The 17,928-nt window shown below is 38.5% G+C and overlaps 1 protein-coding gene across 2 annotated transcripts in view; it reads right to left on the minus strand.

Moving 5' to 3' along the window:
• Positions 1-17,928, minus strand: part of LOC149414308 (venom protease-like) — a 38,787-nt gene that overhangs the window by 13,448 nt on the left and 7,411 nt on the right. Inside the window, exons 1-4 of one of the 2 annotated variants that reach the window (XM_089644314.1) lie at positions 16,613-16,822; positions 4,442-4,545; positions 1,727-1,937; positions 517-668 (exon numbers count right to left, since the gene is read on the minus strand). In XM_089644314.1, the coding sequence (XP_089500440.1) occupies positions 517-668; positions 1,727-1,937; positions 4,442-4,545; positions 16,613-16,685 (540 nt within the window). In that variant the 5' untranslated portion in view covers positions 16,686-16,822. Of the gene's footprint in view, positions 1-516; positions 669-1,726; positions 1,938-4,441; positions 4,546-16,612; positions 16,823-17,928 lie in introns of those variants that run through there. The other variant, XM_089644315.1, reaches the window with a different exon arrangement.

A 17,928-nucleotide genomic window follows, 5' to 3' on the forward strand; every position in this document is an offset into this window, starting at 1 on the left:
AAAAAAATAAAAAAAAAAAAAAAAAAAATCCAACCAAGTTGATATCATTTACAGCAATAATTCAGTAACTTGTGCTGGAATCCAATACTGTATTTATTTTCGGTGATTCAATCCAATACTGTATTTATGTTTGGCGATTAAATCCAATACTGTATATATGTTCGGTGATTAAATCTAATACTGTATTTATGTTCGGTGATTCAATCCAATACTGTATTTATGTTCGGTGATTCAATCCAATACTGTATTTATGTTCGGTGATTCAATCCAATACTGTATTTATGTTCGGTGATTCAATCCAATACTGTATTTATGTTCGGTGATTCAATCCAATACTGTATTTATGTTCGGTGATTCCATCCAATACTATATTTGTATGCCTTTCTTGGAAGAGTTGACTTTTTATATTGCAAGAACTAATTATATTCATTTTGAGTATGTACTGGGGCAAACAAATAACTCCATGCACGCGTAGATTACAATGTACTTGCGTTTAACTGTACTTTTATAGCTTACCATGTGAGGGAACTCCCCTGGTTCTGTTTTGTTTCCTCCGAGAACCAGAGGGGTGGATAAATGGGCGCAATCGTTTCCTCTGCTGTATCTTGGAATAAGAGAAAAGTGTTCCCGTTCACAAGGGTATACGCTAGAGGCCAGGTCGATGCAGTCTAAAACAAACAAACCAGGTTTTCAATTGTAAAGATATAAAGTCATGTCCAAATTTGAAGCCAATCAAAAAATCTAATTGCGGGTCGAGAATCGATGATCAAATGAACCCACCAATATTATCTATGTAAGTAAAGTTTTATACGATACAATTGCAAACAAAAAAGGCAATCTTCAAAAAAAAATTTAATGGACCCCTAGGAGAAAAAATTAGACATCGCGGGACGAATGGTAGATTGATGTGACATATCGATAAATATAGTGAATTCTCACAAATATTGTTAATATTATTTTTTAATATGGTTGGATAAACAAGAAATTCCCAGAATCCCTGCACTTTCCCCTCAAAATCATTCTCCCGCAAAAAACCCAATTCCTGTAAAATCTTAGAAATTCTCCACAAATTGGCAACTTTCGTGTGGATTTTATAGGCAATAGATGTATTACTCATGTAGACTGGTTGTGATCAATCAGCAGTTAGGTCGTACCAACCAAACGGTATGTTTTAATGATATTGTTATATCTGCCTTTACTATGCAAATTTCGGTGTTGGGAACTCTTTGAAATTAGTAAAAGGTTCTTCTTATAATTGTGTTTATTTACATTACAAGAAAAAAGTCTGGATTAAACTTCACTGTTCATTACCCGAGGGTAGGTAATTCTCTGGCTCCCGGGGAGTTTGCACTCTGACAATATCATGGCACAAGCACCCGGTACACCCTAGCGACATCTGACGGACTCTGGAGTAAGCTTTATGACTGGCGCCATCTATCGATTAAATCCTCCACTTTATTATCATACATCACAGATATGATTTTTTATTCGTTTTAAAAAAAAATTGAAATTTTAATACCTTTCAACGAAAATCCCGCCAAATTGTAATAAAAAACACTGACAATTTTTAAGATTTTATCCATTGAATCAAATTGATGTTTGAGACAAACTGGAAAGAATTATAAAATATCTTTTTAACGGCGAAAAAATCACTTATCTCGGCATAATTGATAAAAATATATATTTTTAAATGCTTTCTTTCTTGCTAAGGGTTAGCAGCACTCACAATCCCAAGCCTTCTGGCCTCTCTTCTCCACCTTAACTGCATTCTTGGACAGCGGTGGACAAGTACTCCCGATGTCGTTGAAGGCGGTGGGCGGGGACGTGACGGGGGCAGCTGTGGGCCTGCTCGGCTTGGTCGTGGCGGGCTTCATCACGGGCATTTGGGAGCCACTCGTGCAGCAGACTATGGGGGTGTTGCCTTCGTAGCCGCAGTTCTACAATTTGGAATTTGTTAAATCTCAATTTAAATGGCTAAATAAAACATTTCATTGAAGAAAACAGTTAATTGAAGAGAACTGAGGAAAATAGAACAAAAGTTAAGAAAGGTTAAGAAAAGTTAAGAAAATTGAACAAAAGTTAAGAAAGGTTAAGAAAAGTTAAGAAAAATAATAAAAGTTAAGAAAAGATGTTGGAAATATTTAGAAAGGTAAGATAAATTAACAAAGCAAAAAAGTTAAGAAAATTAAAGTAATTGGAAACGTTAAGAAAATGTAAGATAATTTGAAAAGATTAAAAAAGCTTACAAAAGTTAAGAAAAAAATTGAAAAGTTAGAAAGTTAAGAAAATGAAAGAAAAGTTTAAAAAAATAAATAAGCAAACAACTCACCCAACCTAATCTAACTTAATCACACCCATTATTTTGACATGTTCTAGTTTACCCGGATAGCAAGAAAACAATATATGAAATCTTGTCATCATGTTTAAAAGAACTTTTTTTAAAGTGATTCATATTATAAGTCAAAAACTTGAGTCAGGTCAAAATTTAGATAAGTTGTGAGAATAAAGGAAGTTGTGAGAGCAAGGAGAAGAGATAGGTTGGTTAGTATCAGCTGGCTAGTCGGACCTGGTCACAATACACTGCTAGATAATAATAAAGACAAGATTAGCTACATTCCCAGTCGGCCTGTCTGTGTGACGTCACCGGTCACAAATAGCCTTTATTTGCCATACGGATTGCATGTATCGATGTTCTAGATTTTTCAAGGGAGTAGCAGGTATTATTCTAGTAGCTGCCGCTACATATCTAACTATAAGTGTGAGAAACAACAGAACGCCAAAATCAACTACCATCATCATCCTTCTTTTCCTCACTCCTAGTATTCCTTGTGAAGAATAAACACGACCACTTGATATTTTGAAAATTTGACACAATGTTGCATTCGAATACGTGTGTGTTTTTATATACGTAAATTATATGGATGTCACCTGTGACAGGTAAAAACATGTTTTTTTAATGCCATCTGTTGGGTGTAAAAGCAACAAGCGCTATTGTTTCTCTACTTGCACAGACAGACGGAGCCACAGAAACGCGTGGCGGGGTAAAGCTAGTATATAATAAAACTTATGTATTCGGAATCAGCGTCAGCGGGTACAGTTTCTTCACCACCTAGGATTCTTGCTCCAGAACCTCCATCTCCTATCTTCGTCGAACGTCACAGCGGTGCTGCCAATGTCTGGAATCTATGTGAGGATATTGTGTCAGCGCTTTGTTAGCAGCAGATACATACCTGGACGGATGACGAACCTCGTGTTGGCACTGTTAGTGGACTCTCTCGCTGCAGCAGATGGTCCAGTTTCTTCACCACCTAGGATTCTTGATACAGAGTGTCCATCTTCTATCTTCGTCTAACGTCACAGCGGTGCTGCCAAGGTCTGGTATCTGTGAGGGGATATTGTGTCAGCGCTTTGTTAGTAGCAGACACATACCTGGACGGATGACAAACCTCGTGTTGGCACTGTTAGTGGACTCTCTCGCTGCAGCAGATGGTCCAGTTTCTTCACCACCTAGGATTCTTGATACAGAGTGTCCATCTTCTATCTTCGTCTAACGTCACAGCGGTGCTGCTAAGGTCTGGTATCTATGTGAGGATGTCAGCGCTTTATTAGCAGCAGATAAATACCTGGACGGATGATGAACCTCGTGCTGGCACTGTTGGTGGACGCGGTGGACTCACTCGCTGCAGCAGCTGGTCCAGTTTCTTCACCACCTAGGATTCTTGATACAGAGTGTCCATCTTCTATCTTCGTCTAACGTCATAGCGGTGCTGCCAAGGTCTGGTAACTATGTGAGGATATTTTATCAGCGCTTTATTCACAGCAGACACATACCTGGACGGATGACAAACCTCGTGCTGGCACTGTTGGTGGATGCGGAGGACTCACTCGCTGCAGCAGCTGGTCCAGTTTCTTCACAACCTAGGATTCTTGCTGCCGAGTCTCCATCTTCTATCTTCGTCGAACGTCACAGCGGTGCTGCCATCTTTTATCTATGTGAGGATATTGTGTCAGCGCTTTATTGGCAGCAGACACATACCTGGACGGATGACAAACCTCGTGCTGGCACTGTTGGTGGACGCGGTGGACTCTCTCGCTGCAGCATCTGGTCCAGTTTCTTCACCACCTAGGATTCTTGCTGCAGAGTCTCCATCTTCTATCTTCGTGTCACCCGTTCCTGTTCTTCATTTCACTTAACTTAACTATTTTATTGTAATACCTGCATCAACTGTAAAGCGCCCCTCAGGTGATATCTCACAAAAGCGGCGCTATAAAAATTGTCCAATAAATTAATTACTAAATTATTAATAAATACTACAAACATTTTTTTAAGCCGCAAAATTATTAACTAGAGTCCCTTATTAGAGATGACATATGCCATGTTCCTGACAAAATTTTACATGCAGTTTTATTAAAACAACCAAACTTCGAGTATAATTATTACCTGAGGTTCTTTACCCGCCCTTAGGGACTCCCTAGCCGTGCTGCAGCTCCCAAGGGTTTTGCACACCCCTAGCTCTCCAGTTGGTGCGTAGGTACATGCATCACCTGCAACGAAATAGTCAGTAAATTAACGAATTATACCTAACCTACCAAATCTAACCTGATCTAACCTAACTTAACCTAACCTGACGTAACCATATACGTGGTTTCCTGTTTCCTGCTTCGTGTAATATTTTTCTATCGCATTCTCGACTCAGTATTTCTGGGGGTGTAGCATGGTCAAATTGATAACTTAACTTAACACTCACTGGCACTGTTAAACATGTTGACATTCTGGAGGAGGCCCAAAACTTCCCCGCCCGGTTTAAGGTACTAATGGTACCCCTTCAGAGCTCTCGTAAGGACGCTAATTTTTTGATATAACGTGTCTACATTTAAAATTACATGTCGATTTAATTAATTTAATTTAATTTTACATGTTGACAGTCTTAGATGTATCATTTAATAGGGCTATACCTCGTGTCATACTATGCCGAGCCAGTGCGTCCGTTCTGCTATGTGGGATACCTAGCAAATCATGGTGCCGTCCCTTGCTGTAGTTGTTTGGTACGAATAACTTATAGCATTCCTTGAGGTATGGGCTATATATTAAATTATTCATAATTTCTAATGTTTCTAATAAAATCTTAATTCAAACGTTGTTCCAGTATGACAAAGATATTCATTAAAAAACAAATGTATGCACGAAATAAACGATAGGTCGGGTGGCGTTTTAGTATTCAAAAGTTGCGTTGAATACATAAAAAGCCTGATGGATTTTGAGGTGTCAAATGATAAGTGCAGTGCCATAATAGAGCAACAACACTTCTTTTTAAATTCCAGCGATTCTTGTTGGTACTTGATTCTGTTGTTTTGAACGTTCTTGAGCGGTTGAATGTTCTAGAACGTACTACAATGATCTTTGTAGCATACCGCTACACTCGCAAACGTAACGTTAAGAAAGTTTTGTTTAATCTGTGTAACTGTAAAACGACGGCATTGACTTCGTTATATGGCTATTGCGCGCCCAGACCTTTGCTCTATTCGGCCTTGCATTTTCTTTATGATTTGTGAAATCTTCAGACGGGAAACAACTGTATTATTTTTTTAAATAATTGAAAAAAATAAGTAATTTACTTAGAGGTAACTCTTAAAGGAAAGAACTCCAATTAACGTACTTGTAGCTTGCCACTTGAGATATCTAGAGCGCTTCTATATATATTGTAACTTCATTAGTATTTATGATATTAGACTTGTATATTTTTATGTACTCATAAGGTCAAGAGCAATCTGAAAGATTGGAATATTCAAGGGCAAAATTATATAAATCTAATTAACCATTTATCAGACAATGTGTCAAAAGGTCAATGATTATAAATTATCAAGCTCAGCTGCTAACGCTATACAATTTACAAGTGTTCCCTACAGCACAGGCTTCGGTAACGGTGCACTGTTGGCAAACAAGTCAACGCGCACATATGCACATCGTTGATATCTATCACATGAGAACGGGTCGTTTTTACGACTCGTTCTTGACTTCAATAGCTCGGCTCGAGAATTTTTTGCCGGTTTCTGTGTTTCCTCCCTCCCACAACATGGGTATTTTCAAGGGTTCCATGATAAATCAACACATCGACAATTCAACACACTTTTAAAAAGTGACATAAAGTCATTAGTCAAACACTTTTTTAAGTTAATCTCTGGTACAATACATAATCCGCCTATGTTGAAAAAGGTTAACTTTTATGTCCCTAACAATTATACTAGAGGGAGATCCCATGCACTCTTATATGCTCCGAAAGCGAGGACTTCTGCCTATCAGAACGCGCCAATAAACAGAGCGACTCAACTGCTTAACGATTCTGCATTAGCCATCGACATTTTCAATGTCACCTACAGACAATTCAGTAACTATCTTATAACACATGTGACAAAATAGTAAAACTGCCTGTGTAAACCTTTTAATCTGTAATCTTCTCCATGATATATTGGTGTATAACCGTTTCATGGAGAACATGAAAAAATAAATAAAATAAAATAAATAAATAAATTAGAAACTTAGAATTTTTTTTTAACCTAACCTAACCTAATCTAATCTACATAACCCAGTTAATAAAGTTTTTTTTTCATCACTTTCCATGACTTAATATAACTTTTTAAAGATGTGATGAATTATCATTTTAATGATTTATCCGGTCCCATTTTCAAGACCCTGGTTCACTCCTTTCTTTCCTCAAAAGGACCCTCTGAATGTTATTTTCTTTAGTGTCTCCTGTGTGGAGTTTTTTTGTAACTTAACAGTATTTACTATGCAGACTTCGGTGTTGGAACCTCTTTGAAATTAGTAAAAGGTTATTCTTATAATTGTGTTTATTTACGTTACAATAAAAAGGTCCTACACTGTTCATCACCCGAGGGAAGGTAATTCTCTGGATCCCGAGGAGCTTGCTCTCTGACAATATCATCTCACAAATATCTACCTATTACACCCTAGCGACATCTGACGGCCTTTGGAGTAAGCTTTATGACTAGCGCCATTTATTGATTAAATACTCAACCTTATTACCATAGATCACAGTTACATTGGAACAATAAATGCAAACATACGTAAAATTATTAAAAACATGAGTATAAACAAAAAAAGGCTAGGCCAGTGGGTGGGTATTATAATAATTTTATTGGAATTTCTGCATATTTCCGCGAGCGTATACATGATTGACACCAAAAGTTGACATAATGCAGTGTCATTGACAACGAGTCTATCTGCCGAGCTTCAGCTTGATCGAGTAACGGAAAGTGGGTTAATTTTCGAATAATAATCGAAAACAAACATGAAATTCAAAGAGAAAAAAATTAAATTCTGTCTTGGAATAAAATACAACAGATGTCTAAAATACATGGTTGTGTCTTCTAAGGTTATCTGTAGTGAATTCTACATTCTAGAGACAAGAAAATTAATGTGCTTTTGGGTTAATCTGGTTATGCAAATTATACATTATAATATACATATTATGTATACATATACAAGTGCTTTGTTTTTGGCTACAACGATTTGATTCTTTTTTTTTTAATTATTTGGAAGCTTGTAAATCATTAAACTGTTTCATTTGGGAATATTATAAATGAATAATACTCTCAGTATCGCCATGGTTAAAGATTCATTTAGCATCGAAACTTTTTTAAAGACCTGAAAAACATCATCTTTCGTCATTTTCTAGTTCTAGTTCAGTTCTTGTTCTCCATTAGTTGGCAACACCAGACTCTAATAACGAAAGTTCACTCAAATAACACATTTTAATCAATTTCGACGAGATTTTAATATTTAAGTTTAATAAAAACAGAGGTACTGTTAAAATATTTTATGTAAAACGGCAAGAATATTTTATAAAACATTTTTTAAATTAAAAATTATCGGTAAGCACCATATTTTATTTTTCCAGACGATGAATTAGTAACTCCCCGAGAGATCCTTCTAGAAACAATTGTGATTTTAGTAATACGTTCACCGGAAATAATTAAAATAACCCTAAAGAATTGAAAAGTTTACTTTTAATAAGTTAAAAGTATATTGTGAACTGCCAGTTTTCTACAGCATTCAGTCTATTTCATCCTTCCTCTGCCAGTGCCACGCCTGTTTTGGTGTCACCACTACATTGTGAACTGCCAGTTTTCTACAGCATTCAGTCTATTTCATCCTTCCTCTGCCAGTGCCATGCCTGTTTTGGTGTCACCACTACATTGTGAACTGCCAGTTTTCTACAACATTCAGTCTATTTCATCCTTCCTCTGCCAGTGCCATGCCTGTTTTGGTGTCACCACTACATTGTGAACTGCCAGTTTTCTACAGCATTCAGTCTATTTCATCCTTCCTCTGCCAGTGCCATGCCTGTTTTGGTGTCACCACTACATTGTGAACTGCCAGTTTTCTACAGCATTCAGTCTATTTCATCCTTCCTCTGCCAGTGCCATGCCTGTTTTGGTGTCACCACTACATTGTGAACTGCCAGTTTTCTACAGCATTCAGTCTATTTCATCCTTCCTCTGCCAGTGCCATGCCTGTTTTGGTGTCACCACTACATTGTGAACTGCCAGTTTTCTACAGCATTCAGTCTATTTCATCCTTCCTCTGCCAGTGCCATGCCTGTTTTGGTGTCACCACTACATTGTGAACTGCCAGTTTTCTACAACATTCAGTCTATTTCATCCTTCCTCTGCCAGTGCCATGCCTGTTTTGGTGTCACCACTACATTGTGAACTGCCAGTTTTCTACAGCATTCAGTCTATTTCATCCTTCCTCTGCCAGTGCCATGCCTGTTTTGGTGTCACCACTACATTGTGAACTGCCAGTTTTCTACAGCATTCAGTCTATTTCATCCTTCCTCTGCCAGTGCCATGCCTGTTTTGGTGTCACCACTACATTGTGAACTGCCAGTTTTCTACAGCATTCAGTCTATTTCATCCTTCCTCTGCCAGTGCCATGCCTGTTTTGGTGTCGCCACTACATTGAGAACTGCCAGTTTTCTACAGCATTCAGTCTATTTCAGCCTTCCTCTGCCAGTGCCATGCCTGTTTTGGTGTCACCACTACACTGTGATCTGCCAGTTTTCTACAGCATTCAGTCTATTTCATCCTTCCTCTGCCAGTGCATGCCTGTTTTGGTGTCACCACTACATTGTGAACTGCCAGTTTTCTACAGCATTCAGTCTATTTCATCCTTCCTCTGCCAGTGCCATGCCTGTTTTGGTGTCACCACTACATTGTGAACTGCCAGTTTTCTACAGCATTCAGTCTATTTCATCCTTCCTCTGCCAGTGCCATGCCTGTTTTGGTGTCACCACTACATTGTGGACTGCCAGTTTTCTACAGCATTCAGTCTATTTCATCCTTCCTCTGCCAGTGCCATGCCTGTTTTGGTGTCACCACTACATTGTGAACTGCCAGTTTTCGACAGCATTCAGTCTATTTCATCCTTCCTCTGCCAGTGCCATGCCTGTTTTGGTGTCACCACTACATTGTGAACTGCCAGTTTTCTACAGCATTCAGTCTATTTCATCCTTCCTCTGCCAGTGCCATGCCTGTTTTGGTGTCACCACTACATTGTGAACTGCCAGTTTTCTACAGCATTCAGTCTATTTCATCCTTCCTCTGCCAGTGCCATGCCTGTTTTGGTGTCACCACTACATTGTGAACTGCCAGTTTTCTACAGCATTCAGTCTATTTCATCCTTCCTCTGCCAGTGCCATGCCTGTTTTGGTGTCACCACTACATTGTGAACTGCCAGTTTTCTACAGCATTCAGTCTATTTCATCCTTCCTCTGCCAGTGCCATGCCTGTTTTGGTGTCACCACTACATTGTGAACTGCCAGTTTTCTACAGCATTCAGTCTATTTCATCCTTCCTCTGCCAGTGCCATGCCTGTTTTGGTGTCACCACTACATTGTGAACTGCCAGTTTTCTACAGCATTCAGTCTATTTCATCCTTCCTCTGCCAGTGCCATGACTGTTTTGGTGTCACCACTACATTGTGGACTGCCAGTTTTCTACAGCATTCAGTCTATTTCATCCTTCCTCTGCCAGTGCCATGCCTGTTTTGGTGTCACCACTACATTGTGAACTGCCAGTTTTCTACAGCATTCGACGGCCGGCGTGGTCTAGTGGTATACGCTTTTGACTACAGATCCGAAGGTCGCGGGTTCGAACCCGGCGTGCGCAAATAAATTTTATTTGATTAATTTGTGTTATTTCACAATTAATTAATTTAAAATAATATATAGTATATTTGCGGCACGTTCCAGAGTGGAAGATACTCTCAGTATCGCCCTGGTGTAAGACCACCATTCAGAATTGAAACGTTGCTTGAAATGGCTTTAGCCGTGTTTGGTGACCAGATCTGAATAGCCAGGTACTTCCCCACCTTCCTCTTCCCCATCTCCCTCCCCTCCCCAATACCCTCAGCCTCACAACATACCCCAATTGGGGATGCCATAGTCTCACTGGCTCCAGACGGGAGCAGTTGGGACTCTTGTGCGGTAATACTGTAAAAAAAAAAAAAAAAAAAAAAAAAGTCTATTTCATCCTTCCTCTGCCAGTGCCATGCCTGTTTTGGTGTCACCACTACATTGTGAACTGCCAGTTTTCTACAACATTCAGTCTATTTCATCCTTCCTCTGCCAGTGCCATGCCTGTTTTGGTGTCACCACTACATTGTGAACTGCCAGTTTTCTACAGCATTCAGTCTATTTCATCCTTCCTCTGCCAGTGCCATGCCTGTTTTGGTGTCACCACTACATTGTGAACTGCCAGTTTTCTACAGCATTCAGTCTATTTCATCCTTCCTCTGCCAGTGCCATGCCTGTTTTGGTGTCACCACTACATTGTGAACTGCCAGTTTTCTACAGCATTCAGTCTATTTCATCCTTTCTCTGCCAGTGCCATGCCTGTTTTGGTGTCACCACTACATTGTGAACTGCCAGTTTTCTACAGCATTCAGTCTATTTCATCCTTCCTCTGCCAGTGCCATGCCTGTTTTGGTGTCACCACTACATTGTGAACTGCCAGTTTTCTACAACATTTAGTCTATTTCATCCTTCCTCTGCCAGTGCCATGCCTGTTTTGGTGTCACCACTACATTGTGAACTGCCAGTTTTCTACAGCATTCAGTCTATTTCATCCTTCCTCTGCCAGTGCCATGCCTGTTTTGGTGTCACCACTACATTGTGAACTGCCAGTTTTCTACAGCATTCAGTCTATTTCATCCTTCCTCTGCCAGTGCCATGCCTGTTTTGGTGTCACCACTACATTGTGAACTGCCAGTTTTCTACAGCATTCAGTCTATTTCATCCTTCCTCTGCCAGTGCCATGCCTGTTTTGGTGTCATCACTACATTGTGAACTGCCAGTTTTCGACAGCATTCAGTCTATTTCATCCTTCCTCTGCCAGTGCCATGCCTGTTTTGGTGTCACCACTACATTGTGAACTGCCAGTTTTCTACAGCATTCAGTCTATTTCATCCTTCCTCTGCCAGTGCCATGCCTGTTTTGGTGTCACCACTACATTGTGAACTGCCAGTTTTCTACAACATTCAGTCTATTTCATCCTTCCTCTGCCAGTGCCATGCCTGTTTTGGTGTCACCACTACATTGTGAACTGCCAGTTTTCTACAGCATTCAGTCTATTTCATCCTTCCTCTGCCAGTGCCATGCCTGTTTTGGTGTCACCACTACATTGTGAACTGCCAGTTTTCTACAGCATTCAGTCTATTTCATCCTTCCTCTGCCAGTGCCATGCCTGTTTTGGTGTCACCACTACATTGTGAACTGCCAGTTTTCTACAGCATTCAGTCTATTTCATCCTTCCTCTGCCAGTGCCATGCCTGTTTTGGTGTCACCACTACATTGTGAACTGCCAGTTTTCTACAGCATTCAGTCTATTTCATCCTTCCTCTGCCAGTGCCATGCCTGTTTTGGTGTCACCACTACATTGTGAACTGCCAGTTTTCTACAGCATTCAGTCTATTTCATCCTTCCTCTGCCAGTGCCATGACTGTTTTGGTGTCACCACTACATTGTGGACTGCCAGTTTTCTACAGCATTCAGTCTATTTCATCCTTCCTCTGCCAGTGCCATGCCTGTTTTGGTGTCACCACTACATTGTGAACTGCCAGTTTTCTACAGCATTCAGTCTATTTCATCCTTCCTCTGCCAGTGCCATGCCTGTTTTGGTGTCACCACTACATTGTGAACTGCCAGTTTTCTACAGCATTCAGTCTATTTCATCCTTCCTCTGCCAGTGCCATGCCTGTTTTGGTGTCGCCACTACATTGAGAACTGCCAGTTTTCTACAGCATTCAGTCTATTTCAGCCTTCCTCTGCCAGTGCCATGCCTGTTTTGGTGTCACCACTACACTGTGATCTGCCAGTTTTCTACAGCATTCAGTCTATTTCATCCTTCCTCTGCCAGTGCATGCCTGTTTTGGTGTCACCACTACATTGTGAACTGCCAGTTTTCTACAGCATTCAGTCTATTTCATCCTTCCTCTGCCAGTGCCATGCCTGTTTTGGTGTCACCACTACATTGTGAACTGCCAGTTTTCTACAGCATTCAGTCTATTTCATCCTTCCTCTGCCAGTGCCATGCCTGTTTTGGTGTCGCCACTACATTGAGAACTGCCAGTTTTCTACAGCATTCAGTCTATTTCATCCTTCCTCTGCCAGTGCCATGCCTGTTTTGGTGTCACCACTACATTGTGAACTGCCAGTTTTCTACAGCATTCAGTCTATTTCATCCTTCCTCTGCCAGTGCCATGCCTGTTTTGGTGTCGCCACTACATTGAGAACTGCCAGTTTTCTACAGCATTCAGTCTATTTCATCCTTCCTCTGCCAGTGCCATGCCTGTTTTGGTGTCACCACTACATTGTGAACTGCCAGTTTTCTACAGCATTCAGTCTATTTCATCCTTCCTCTGCCAGTGCCATGCCTGTTTTGGTGTCACCACTACATTGTGATCTGCCAGTTTTCTACAACATTCAGTCTATTTCATCCTTCCTCTGCCAGTGCCATGCCTGTTTTGGTGTCACCACTACATTGTGAACTGCCAGTTTTCTACAGCATTCAGTCTATTTCATCCTTCCTCTGCCAGTGCCATGCCTGTTTTGGTGTCACCACTACATTGTGAACTGCCAGTTTTCTACAGCATTCAGTCTATTTCACCCTTCCTCTGCCAGTGCCATGCCTGTTTTGGTGTCACCACTACATTGTGAACTGCCAGTTTTCTACAGCATTCAGTCTATTTCATCCTTCCTCTGCCAGTGCCATGACTGTTTTGGTGTCACCACTACATTGTGGACTGCCAGTTTTCTACAGCATTCAGTCTATTTCATCCTTCCTCTGCCAGTGCCATGCCTGTTTTGGTGTCACCACTACATTGTGAACTGCCAGTTTTCTACAGCATTCAGTCTATTTCATCCTTCCTCTGCCAGTGCCATGACTGTTTCAGTATCACCACTACATTCTGTACTGCCAGCCTTACTTCTTTTTTTAGTTATTTATTTTATTAATACTAAGCTGCATTTACTTACGTAAGTTTATTCGCTCGCGTAAGAGACGTATGGCAAAATCACCAATGTAAACGACACTGTAATTCTCTTGCTGTAATGAGTTGTAAGATCCATAAGTTTTTGACAGGGCTAATCGCGTTCGCGCGAACTTCCAGCCTTCTCACAGCTTATGAAATCAGTTTGCTAAGTTGAGACGCTTACCGTAAGAAATGTTACAACGCGCGAAGTGCGAGGTTGCTTCAAATTAGAAATAAAGATGCCATGTGTATTTAGTTGTGGGGAGAGGAAGGAGATTGGGGAGGGTAAGGTGGGTAAGTACATGGTTATTCAGATTTGGTCACCTACTCGAAAGTATCCACCGCTCTGTTATGATCGAGGATAGTAATCACTCAACCACGGAGTCCATGTTTATTGCAAACATGAGGAAATGTTGTGTTTCGTCTACCGTTATTTAAATAGATGGTGCTCTAAATAAATAAGATCTATGATCCCTTTGACACCAGATCACAGTTGGAAGAGCCAAATTAAAGCAAAATATTTGTACACATTTTATATTTGTGTCCCTCCCAACCATTTTTGTGTTCTTGTGTTCAATATCTCAAAATGGAGTGACAAGCTTCTGCATTTCCTCCCTCCTAAAACCCCCTACAGAGAATCACCAAAATATTTTAAAAAAAAATTCTTACCCATTTACGGGCTTAATTTATTTCAGTTAATTTTCGACGTAATTTATTTCTATTATAAGCAAAATCATTTTTCTGTAATTATATTTCGAAATAATTTTGTACCCTTATCGTTTTTCCCTGCAATCGAGTGCATTCAAATTATAAGTGTTGGTGCATTGTGCATTAATCATCGTTGATGCACTTGAAGAGGCACCAACCTACACGATACAGTAAAATATGTATTACTAACAGCATATTACATGCAATACACATTTACCAGGGCATTATTGTATTGTATAGAGGTGATTTGTCAAACATCCTGTGGAATATCAATGACACCATCTCCACTATGAAGCCTTATTCACAAGGAGAAAAAAATTATAAAAATTTATTTATAAGGAGGTTTATTTTTGGCGCGAAGCAATTTCGCCAACTTTTTTGTGGAATATGAAACCCTCGAGCGGTGCTTTCAAACTATTTTTATAGTGGACTAAACCTGGTGTTGCGAAATTTCATGTTTCAAAATTCTGCTTAAAATGATGTTTTGAAGGTCAACTGACGATTTTTTTCCTACAAAAACTAGTTTTATTAATTATGTGAAATAAAATCTGATTAGGATAAGCAGATAAGTACATTATTAACTCTCGATAACAATATATTTAGCACTATTTTAAAAGTATTTAAACATCGAGTCAGTAATGACTCGATGTCATTACTGACATCAACTACATGGAATAGTTTTTTGGGGAAACTAAGTAAACGCCAAAGATGTTTTTATCATCCAAAAGAGGTGCCTACGAAAAATTACAAACTCTGATCACCTGAAGTCTCAAACTTCTGATAGTGACGGACATATATGTAATGGAGTTATGCCTGTTAGCTCGATCATCTCCAGAAAAGTTCCCACAAAAAAACACAACACATAAACACGCTACAAGGTTCACAGAAAACTTATTAATCCCAAAAGCAAACAAAACTATATTTCAAAAAGGACCACATTACATGGCCATTAAAGTATATAACAACCTTCCACGTAGCATCAAACAAATAACCGACATACTTAAATTTAAATCATCACTAAAAACATTTCTTTTAAACAAATGTCAGTACACCTTAAATGAATACCTTACATAAACTAAATACCTGTGTTTTTATTTTTTTATTTACATACATTTGTTAACATGTAATTGTTGGATTATGTAATATAATGTGTATTTGTTGAGTTAGCTGGAAAAAATAAGATGTAACCTATAAGCTATACCCTTTGTACTCTGTATTTTTGTGAAATAAATATTTTTTTGCATTTTGAATTTAAAGAGATATCGTTTATTTTTCAAGTGGAAATAAGCGTTCATTCACATGAACATTCTTACTTTTAATTATCGGTCCAATAATAATATAAAAAAATCAAAAATCTGTTAATGAAAAAATAAGAAAATACACAGATTTAGGAAATGAAATAAAAAGAATTTGGCATTCTCAGACTATAAAAATATTACCATTCGTTATTTCTGCTACTGGCATTATACCTAGCTCTCTCATTCAAAATTTAGGCGTATTAGATCTATCAAAAAATTTATATTTAAAAATGCAAAAAACAGTCATTTTTAATGCATGTAGGATAACGAAAGATTTTTTAAATATTTATGTTGAGGGATCAGTAGGATTTATAGGCCTTGTTAGGAGTTCTACCGAGCCGAACCCTCTGATATGAAAATATCTGGAGTCGGTGAATTATTTTCCCATTGATCTCTGGTGAGTTGACGTGTTGTTCTTGTATTGTTTTGTATTTATTATGGTTATATAATGCACTTGCATAATGTTGATTGACTAGATGATCATTTGTGGAAAACTGTGTGGAAGGGTTTAGTTTTTCCTATGGCGAAGATTTAACCCGGACATAAAATCGGAAAGAAAAATAAAAATAAAATAATTGGATGACTTGTATAGCGCCGTTTTTGTGCAAAATCACCTCAAGGGCGATCACCTCAATCCTTTCTAATCTCAACGTTTCTGTTTATAACATTACGTATTTGGATTCGAAGTCGGTTGCTGTTGTCCGGCTCTCATTGTCGGATAAAAATACAGAAATCAATTCAATTCAAAAGCGCGTGGAGAATTATTTCTATCAAACCAACTTATTTTCCAAGACTTTATTTGGACCTTGGGGATATTTGGGACAAAATCGCGTAAATTTGACAGCAGTAAATTGTTGTTTAGAAGAAACCATCTAACTGCAAACAAAATTACGCGTGTAGCGTCACTTACGTAAGTTAAACTTCCGTGAGCATTAATTATCATAATTTGTGTACATATATAAACGCTCCTGTGCGTAACTTATCAAAAATTTACGTAAGTCGTAAGTTTCACTTATGAGAGTAAAGCCAGCCTTACATTAAACTGTGTCCTTACCTTTGTAGAGTTCCGCATTAACACTGGTCGAAAACAACACTGACACTAGAACTACTGAAAATAGAACTGCCATTTTTTTGTAAAAACTCAATAACACTTTTCTTGTTTGTGTAGAAAAACACTACCGCCTTTTTGATTGTTGATTTAACAACAATAAACCACTTTTACGACGTCACAACGGGACAGAACGTCCGCTCACGACGGAGTTAAAAAAACAACTATTGGACTGCATTCAATGTGTTTAGGTAGGTACATAATAATATTATTATGATAACTGGTCCTTACCCGGCGTTGTCAAGGATTTATTCTTGACTAGCTGACATTTACCCGGCATTGCTCTGGGTTATCAATGGTTTGGAGTAATGTTTTGGGGTTTTTCAATTCTAGTGTACTTGAAAACTGGATCTATGTTTAAGGCGAAGCTTAATGCCAAATCACTATTTTGATTAATCTTTATAACGAATTGGTGTACATTATGAATACCAAAAAATATGCTTTAGATAAATTGAAGGTTTTCCTATCGTTTCGCGTGAGTAAAATAAATGTAAACTACTAAAAACAATATTTTTTCAATAGAAATGTATGGAAACAACTTTTAAAAAATACAGTATTCAGTTGATTAACTTTTTTTGCTTTCTTTATAAAATTATTTACAAAATAAATAAAAACCAGTTTTGTACTTTAAATCGAACGTTTCTAGACTCCGTTTGTCAAGCGATTTGAATGCCTATTACCTACAATATAAGGTAAACCAAGAATATAAACATTTTTGGTTTGTAGCTTCCTCTTAATGTGGAAATCTTATTCAAGTACTTTTTCTACTATTAAAGCCACGCTCTAAACACTCCTGACACTAATAAGAACAAACTTTGAAATTTTCTGCGAAATCAGTCCAGTATTTTTTGAGTCCAGATTGTTATAGTTTGGTAGGCCGAACGTGGTGGAAATTAAATTCCTGAGACGTGTTAAGAAAACCATTTACGATCGAGATCAGAAAGTTCTTGCAAAAATGATGTAAGCATTATGGATAAAATTTTAAAGTCAGCTTAGATGGGAAGCACGGGAGTAATCATAACATTAAGTATTTGTAAAATTAAATGTTAGTTATGTAGGCCAGACAGAACAACGGACGATCTCCAAAAGGATATCAGAACACTTTCAAAATGTAAACTCGGCCATCCTGACAAATCGGCAATTTTCGAGCATTTAATAACACAGGCCATTACTTTCGATTTGAACTTGTGTGAACCCGTACAACAGACACAAGATCAAGTCAATCAAGATGGCAAAAATTCCTTTCCAAAAATCAAAAAAAA

This window comes from Hesperophylax consimilis, chromosome 20 (assembly GCF_061612785.1).
Source record: "Hesperophylax consimilis isolate HC1 chromosome 20, BYU_Hcon_1.0, whole genome shotgun sequence".
NCBI lineage: Eukaryota > Metazoa > Arthropoda > Insecta > Trichoptera > Limnephilidae > Hesperophylax > Hesperophylax consimilis.